Here is an 8,793-nt window from a genome sequence, read left to right on the forward strand (position 1 = left end):
AAATAAAAAAAGAACCAGAGCTGTGTCAGAGCCCTCTGAAGGATATGCCATGACCTTCTGGCCCTTCTTGGTCCTTATCCAAATTTAACTTTGACAGCTTTTTTTAAATATCTGCCTGATGGTAAAAGAAGGTCAAAGTCTCGTTCTCCTCTGATTTTTCAAGTTGTTGGCAGGGACAGGCAGCTCTTAATTAATGATCCACTTGTTGGACACTCTGTGAAACAAAACAGGTTTTACAAAAAAGGTGAAGTGTTATCATAGAATCATAGAATTCTTGATTTGGAAACAATCCCTGATGTTTGAGTCCAGCTCCCTGCTCCTCACAGCACTACCTACACTGAAACCACCTGACTTACAATGCTGTCCAGGCACTTCTTGACCTCTGGTAGGTTTTGTGCTGTAACCAGAGGAGCTGCTCCAGTGCCCAACCGCCCTCTGGGGGAAAAACCTCTTTGAAAAATACAGTTAATTTTACAGAAACTGTAATTGCTAAAATGTATATTTTATCTATTTCCTCCTCTGACAGCTTCTATGTGAACTGAAATACCTGGTACTTTCAATTTCATATTTATTCAACCTTTTCTATCTTGAAAAAAAATTTTTTACCATAAAAAACTTGCTCTTTATTACTGATTTGCACCTTATTTAGTTTCTTCAGTAGCTTATGCATGAGGAAAAGCTTAAAATACAGTGTATTTTGACCACAGTGAAAGTAATTCTGAGTTACATGAGTTTTCATGAGGCTAACTATAGATTTTTAATATTTAAGGAGATTTAATATATGAAACTTAAATATAAATCTGATTTGCCACAGGGCTGAAAGGATGTGACCTTTTGAGTGTGAAAAACCTCTTCACTGGACCAGGTTGTCAAAGGTTCCAAGCCCTAAAAAAGAAAAGGTATTGCATAAAACATTTAATATTATCTGTTATCTCCATTTACCTCACACAAAAAAAACCCTAAGAGAATTTTTGTACTTCCTAATGAAACTCAAAGGCCCTTAAGTGATATTAAAATGCAAGGAGAAAAGGAAATGCAGTTATAAGGAAATTATGGTCATATTGTGCTGCTTTGGCTTGATTAACCTCAAGTCTTGGTCACCATTGTCTCAATAAGTTGAAACTTGATTTTGCTCTATTAATTTAAATATTTCGTTGTAAATATATCTATGAATACCGACCATCATTTGTCTAGCACAGGTAATTTATTTAATTATGACTGATTTCACAATCACCACTCAGCTGGGAATAAATCACTTTAACTTTGGCACCTACAGAGCCTTTCTTCTTCTCTGCACTGGCAGTGAGCTACACTGCAAACTTCATGTGTCTCACTGCACTGATCTAAAAATTAAAATTTAAAAATTGAAATTAAAATTTTTAAAATTGAAATTAAATTTAAAGGCAACAGCAGTGACAGCTCAGTCCCTGGCTCCCCTGGGCCACTCCTGTGCTTGATGACAAGTGTTCCAAGGGCGCTGGAGAAGGTCACCAGCACTGATGTGACCCTGCCCTGGCACCGCTGAGGTCAAAGGGATTTGCTGGAAGCTGAGGCAAGCTCTCCATTAAGACCATTGTCCACAGGAAAGGGGAAAGCAGAAAAAGCTGCAGGAACGCAGCAGGTGCCAAGACAAGCAGGGAGTGTTGACAGAAAGCTCAGTGGGTAACAGGATGGAACGACCTCTCCTGCCATGTGTGGGGACAAGGTCACTGACAGCCCTCGACTTTGGCACAGCCTTCACCCCTGACAAAGGTTTTTCCCTCACTGGAGCTTGCAGAGGCTGATGTGACATCCTTGTCCCAAAGGAATTCTCCTCTGGGGCTGGGCAGCTGGACACGCTGTGATGGTGTTCACCGGGGTTTTGGGATGAGGGAAGAGACGAGGATCTGACCCCACGTTTTAGAAGGCTTGATTTATTATTTTATTATATATATTACATTAAAATTATACTAAAAGAATAGAAGAAAGGATTTCATCAGAAGGCTGGCTAAGAATAGAAAAAGAAGGAATGGAATGATAACAAAGGCTTGTGTCTCGGACAGAGAGTCTGAGCCAGCTGACTGTGATTGGCCATTAATGAGAAACAACCCCATGAGACCAATCCCAGATGCACCTGTTGCATTCCACAGCAGCAGATAATCAATGTTTACATTTTGTTCCTGAGGCCTCTCAGCTTCTCAGGAGGAAAAATCCTAAGGAAAGGATTTTTGATAAAATTGAGACGCAGCACTCAGTACTCCAAACACAGTGGCTTCATACCTAAAATTTCCACTTTACAATAAATTCACCACAAATAGAGGCAACCACTTAGCAGGTTATATTATTGAGGGTGTGATTGACTTCGGCTGGATTTGCCTGTTGTCTATCATTCCTCAAAAAGACCTCTCACTTCAGAACTCATTGGACTTCAGTGGAAAGGCTGTCAGAGAGAAATCCTGGCCTGTTCCAGCACCGGTGTGCCAGCAGGATTGTTTCCAAATCAAGAATTCTATGATTCTGTGATAACACTTCACCTTTTTTGTAAAACCTGTTTTGTTTCACAGAGTGTCCAACAAGTGGATCATTAATTAAGAGCTGACTGTCCTTGCCAACAACTTGAAAAATCAGAGGAGAACAAGACTTTGAGCTTCTTTTACCATCAGGCAGATATTAAAAAAAGCTGTCAAGGTTAAATTTGGGTAAGGACCAAGAAGGGCCAGAAGGTCATGGCATACCCATCCCCTGTGCCAGCACTGCTGAGGCACCTCGGGATCATCTGTGGGTCCCTGAGGATAACAAAGCCTTTGAGGGGCTGGAGTGTGTCCAGGAAGGGAACAGAACTGGGCAAGGGGCTGGTACAGAACTGAGTTTGGCACTGGGAACACTTCCACTGTGGCAAGGCACTGGACAAGGCCCACCCCAGATTGCTGGGAATACAGTGGGTGCAGCAAAAACCAGGATTTATCCCATAAGAAAACTTTTCAGGAGTGCAGAATGATGCTGAAAGAAATGACAAATACATTGCTACAGCGTGGGAAAAAGTTGTGAGTTCACACATATCAGTGATTTTTATTTTTCCCCCAGGAATGAGAAATACAAATAAATACACGTACAGGAGAAAGGCAGCCAGCCCTAGTTTATTCCTTCAAAACCACTTTAGTGAAATTCCTTACAAATAAATACATGTGCAGGAGAAAGGCAGTCAGCCCTAGTTTATTCCTTCACAACCACTTTAGTGAAATTCCTTACAAAAATGTGTACTTTTGAAGGGATTTGCTCAGGTGGAGGGTTTTCATGGCTGCCACAGCAGCTCTGTGGTGTTGGAGCATCTTTTCCATCCCTGTGCTCTCTTCCCAAGGATGGGGCCCCGCTGCCCTCCAGTGGCAGCAGCCACCAGAACAGATCCACATTTTCCCTCTGCTTTCAGCCCCCTTAGGCCCAGATACTCAGAGAAATTCTAACTCTAAATAAAGTTGTTTCCAGGGAAGGGGAGATCCGCCAGGGCAGCAGAAGCTCGCTCTGTGAAGGAAGATTAACGCTGAGCCTCCAGCCCAAAGGGATCTCGCTGCACACCCTGTTTGTTTTCTGGAAGCAGATTTTGATAGATTTCTTTAAGATGTTCTGGGGAACAGCTTTGCCCTTCCAAGACCACAAAGGTCAGCCCTGCTGTCATCACTGCTGGCTCTTGGCACACAGGATTTACCCTCTGCATGACCTCCTTGGGGCCTCACCTGTTTGGTAAAGGAGACTGAGGAATGCTGAAAAAGCAAATCTTGATGCTTCTTAAAAACTAAAGATTTTTGCATTCAGCCATGTTCCTTCCATGTCACCTCCCATGCCTACATCAGGGCCCCAAACAGAGCTGTACTGTGCCATGAAAATAAGAAAAGCGTTTATGAAAAGAAAGAATTTATGTTCATTTTTAATTCAGCTAAGAAAATTCAGCTTTGTTTTTTTCTCTCTGTAGCTGAGTCCCTTCTCCCTGACAGGACAAAATGAGGCAGAGCTGGAGGCATCCTTTAGGATATCAGAGGCCATGGTGGTGTTGACCATGACCCAATGTCAGAGAGAAGACTGGAAGCTCTTCTATTGCTCTGGGGGCTACAAGTGAGACAGAGAGAGCTGCAGATCTGAAACATCCTGAGGGATCTTCTCCCAGGTTAAAGAGAAGTCAGGAAAATGAGAGAAACTGCTTCTTACATGAGTAATTTTGGCAAACAAAGAGAATTTGTTTGAGGCTTGCCTGCCACTTCTAGGATGCTAATCTTTTGGCACAATCCTCACGCCAATTAATCAGGTTAATGTGGTTGTAAATTGGAAAATGTCCTAATGGGTGGCATGAGAATCCTTACCAAACAGCCTAATCCCCAAAAGTAAATCACTGCTTCCTGGAACAGCCACAGCACCAACACAGGGCCACAGAGGTGCCCAGGGAGTGTTTGGGAAGATCTCAGTCTGGAACAGCTCCCTGAGCTGGATCTCCTCATCCGGATGTCTGGATGTACCCTGAGAAAGGAAAATCCTCACTGAATCCCTTCCTTGGCATCCATCTGGAAGGTCAGGGAGGGGCATCAGGTTGCACAGAACCCATTGGGTATAAATTGTGCAGCTGTGCTGGGCTAGAACAGACTGCCCCCAACAACCATGGACCTTCACGCGCGTCTCACCTGGCTGCTTCTGCTGAGCTCCACTCTCCTGGCCGAACCAGGTACGCCTTGAAAACCTCTTTGATTTTACAGAACTGTCACTGAATTATTTCTGAAATGTTACAGAATCACTGACTAATACAGGCTGGCTTGCTGGGAAGTGGTGGCAAAGATTGTCCTCGAATACTGCTGATGAATTTTATACCCTAGAATTGACGGTTTGTCTTCTACTTCAAAGACTCAGTCCAAATCCATAGGTTGTATTTCAAAATGCATTTCAAAATGTGTGCATTTAAAAATGTATGCATTTCAAAATACATAATACAATTTATATAATCTATGAAATATTATATTAAGATACTGTATTTCGAAATATAACCTTCACATTTCGAAATATGAAGGTTACAGACTGAAGAAGGCTGAAGAATATTCCTTTGTGTCTTTTTCACATGAGAAATAACTTGTGGAAGTTGTTTTCTAAATGTTCTTCATCCAATTTTCTAGTTTTAGTTAAAATTATTCTATACTGTACATTTTAAAATGTAGAGAAAGAGGGGGAAATAAACACAGAGCAGTCTGCCAGACTCGGTGGAAATATGCTCTCCATGACATGTTCCTTCAAACTTATAATCTTGTTAGTTCGAATGACATCATTTTAACTTTATTTATCTCCATAGTCACCATGAAAAAAGTCTTGCCAATCTCTTACAAAAAGAGGTGATTTCACAGTGAGATCAAGGGCTGGCTGTATCGAATTATTTACAAACCAAGAGTATGATGTGTTACTTCAGGGCTAATACATTTCCTTCTCTGCCACAGCAAGTGGAGCCTGGTGGGACCAGGCACAGACAGACCTAAACTCAATATGGGAAAAATTTGCCGAGTGGATTAAAGAAAAATTGGAGCCCAAAGGTAAGAGATGTGCTCCTGAGTGGGAACGTACCTGGCAGATGTGCAGAGCTCCCCGAGCCAGCTGTGGTGAGCTGTGCCTCAGCAGCACAGCCAGCCATCCCCCACCAGGGTAGATCAGGCCCTGCAGGCGGCAGAATCCGTGGGGATTCAAATTTAGACACCAGAAATTCGGCTATAAATAAACAAAATGAGATTTACCTGCCAACTTTTGCCTTAGTTCCACCACAACCACAGCTGAGAGTGGAATCTGGAGGGCGCCGATGCGCTGGGAGGGTTGAAGTTTATCACGATGGAAAATAGGTCTGTGATGATTATTTCAACATGAACAGTGCCAACGTTGTGTGCAGACAGCTTCACTGTGGCCAAGCTTCACTGTCTTACTTTGGCCAGAGTGGAAAAGTTATCCACTTGGATGATGTGAGGGTAGAGGAGGTGAATCCCACCTTTGGGAGTGCCGGCATGCTGGCTGGGGCGAGCCCAGCTGTGCACTCAATGAGGATGTTGGTGTCATCTGCTCACGTAAGATAAAAATGATAGTGAAAATAAAATGCTATAAAATAAGAAAAAACCTCCCTGGACCATGCTGTTCACTGTAAATGCAAGAAACATCAGGGTAGAGCTTGGAAATCAGGCCAGGGCTGAAAATGAAGGTGAGGTGCTTCTTCTGTTTATGTCTGAGTGATTGAGGAGCAAAAGGATGCCTTGCACAAAATAACAAGATGGGGCAGAAAGTCCTGGGTATGAAAATAGTGAAAAGCAGGTAGTTCAGGACCAGTTTAGCCAACAACTTACAGCCAACCCCCAAGATAACAAAGAGTAAGGAGAAAATAGAGGCCCATACAGTTGTGAAGCATGTGTGAGTGGAAACAAAAATAATTCTTGTCATAAATATATAATATAAATAACTGCCCAATAAAGTAAACTCTTGCTCTTTTTTTGCTGTTCACAGATGCAGTGCAGTCCACTGTTGCACCAACAGGTAAGGCTGAGCTTTTGGGACAGGAGTCCCAAAATTAGCACTGTAAAGGGTCTCCCCAGTGCTCAGAGCCTAATTTTTAACTCAAAAAATAATGTGCTTACAGCTCCTTGGCAGACAGTTTTCTAGGAAGCACATGCTCTGAATTACAAGTTATTGCTCTAAATTACTATTTATTCACCCACTGCAAAATTATTTCTTTATATTTTCATTATTTCTTGGCACTGCTAGTACAAACTGTATTTGCCACTTACCTATTAATAATTAATGAAAACATGAGGCAAGTCTTTACACTACAGGTATAAGTTTCTGATTCAATTTTTTTTTTTTTTTTTTTGCTGAAATAATCATAATATCCTGAAAACCTTAAAGTACAGACTCTATTACTGTTTCTTGGGATTTCTAGGTGTTAATTATGTTCTTCATAATCCACAGAAGGGCAAGTGTTAAAACGCATTTTTCTACCACATAGAATCACGAGTGTATGTTTTATTATATGCAACACAGAAATCAAAAGCTGGTTCCCAAAACCATTTATTCTTAGGGTTTTAACACAGGTTTTATTGCTGCTTGCAGCCACTTAATTTCTCACCCATTCAGCCTCCCTGCCTTCCACCACCACCGCAGAGGAGAGCAGGACATCAGAAATCCCAGTTACACCACAGACAGATAAAGGGCATTTGCACAAGGTGCAGCAGGTCAGACAGACGTGGCTGGGACAGGACTTCAGTGGAGGAGCCAAAATAAGCTGCCAAATGAGCATCTCTCAGTGCAGCTCATGTTTGTCCATGAATGTGGTGCCAGCAGGCAGGCGGGAGCTGTGAGTGCTGTGGGCAGAGCCTGCTGTGAGGATGGGGCACATTTTGAGCCCAGTGGAATCTGAAAGCATTTAAATTCATCAAGAGCTGATTCCAGACTTATCTGAGTGCTCTTTCCCTCTTGCTCCCACGTTTCCTCCTCTTTCTCACAGCCTCTGCAGGTACTTCAGAACCAAACCTGATACCTGCTGCCCTGGAAGCAAATGTGACAACCCCGGCTGCAGAAATCCTTTCCACACGGGCTGGAGGTGAGATACAGACACAATGCCATGAAATCTAATTGCAGTGCTTGAGTTTGATCAAAATGGATTACGTTGACGGGGTTAAAGTAAATTAATGAACCTCAAAATGAGTCAGCTGCTAGCTCATTGTCTCAGTGAAGAAGTTGGGGAGAGAGGCTGAACCAGGCAGTGTTTAAAGGATGGGAAAAAACAAACCCAAGCCATATCCCTTAAATTACTAGGAATCCCAGAAAAATTAGGCTCTACCACTGTTCTAAGCCCCGATTTCCTACAAACAGGAAATGCTGTAGGTCTCAGAAGAGAAGTATATAGTTAAAATGCAGACAATATTTAATTTCACCTTTTTGTTCTGTATTAAGTAAAACAGCATTACTCTGCTGCTTATGCTATGGGTCTTGGTGGAAAAAACTATACATTTAAAATTCCCATAATATTTAATTTAATCTTTTCTCTCTCACAGCAACAGTCTCTCCTGCTGAACCTGCAGGTGTAAACACACGTAAGTAAAATAGCATTACTGTGGTGTACATACTATCAGTCTTGAGGAAAAAACTATACATTTAACAAGCACATAAAATTTAATTTCATCTTTTCTTCTTTTTCTCTCTCACAGCAACAGCCCCTCCTAATGCAGATGTAAACACACGTAAGTGAAATAGCATTACTGTGGTGGATATGCTATCAGTCTTTAAAAAAACCCCAAAAAACATTTAAAATGCGCATAAAATTTAATTTCACCTTTTCTCTCTCACAGCAACAGTCTCTCCTCCTGCTGAACCTGCAGGTGTAACCACATGTAAGTAAAATAACATTACTGTGGTGGATATGCTATCAGTCCTTAGGGAAAAAAGAACCATTTAAAATGCATATAAAATTTAATTTCACCTTTTCTCTCTCACAGCAACAGTCTCCCCTAGTACTGCAGCAGTAGACATCACCACTAGTAAATAATACAGTGTTACTCTGGATTTTTTGCTGCCAGTTTCAGAGCAAAAACATAAATTTAACATTTAATTTCACCTTTTCTTTCTCACAGCAACAGGCCCTCCTAGTGCTGCACCAGCAGACATCACCCCTGATAAGTAATAAAGAGTAACTATGGCTTAAATGCCATGGGTGCTGGGGGAAAAAATACATGTAACATGCAGAAAATATTTAAATTCATCTTTTCTTTCTCACAGCAGCAGCAGCATCCACTGCTGCACCAGCAGACATCACCC

At 41.9% G+C, this 8,793-nt stretch overlaps 1 protein-coding gene across 1 annotated transcript in view; it reads left to right on the forward strand.

Moving 5' to 3' along the window:
* DMBT1 (deleted in malignant brain tumors 1) overlaps positions 1-8,659 on the forward strand; it is a 96,850-nt gene extending 88,191 nt beyond the window's left edge. The window contains exons 84-89 of the mRNA XM_058029701.1: positions 6,487-6,516; positions 7,484-7,579; positions 8,061-8,072; positions 8,187-8,219; positions 8,328-8,369; positions 8,610-8,659. Coding sequence (XP_057885684.1) covers positions 6,487-6,516; positions 7,484-7,579; positions 8,061-8,072; positions 8,187-8,219; positions 8,328-8,369; positions 8,610-8,659 — 263 coding nt within the window. The remainder of the gene's footprint in view (positions 1-6,486; positions 6,517-7,483; positions 7,580-8,060; positions 8,073-8,186; positions 8,220-8,327; positions 8,370-8,609) is intronic.
* The last annotated feature ends 134 nt before the right edge of the window (positions 8,660-8,793 follow it).

The sequence above is a fragment of the Melospiza georgiana genome, chromosome 8 (assembly GCF_028018845.1).
Source record: "Melospiza georgiana isolate bMelGeo1 chromosome 8, bMelGeo1.pri, whole genome shotgun sequence".
Classification (NCBI taxonomy): domain Eukaryota; kingdom Metazoa; phylum Chordata; class Aves; order Passeriformes; family Passerellidae; genus Melospiza; species Melospiza georgiana.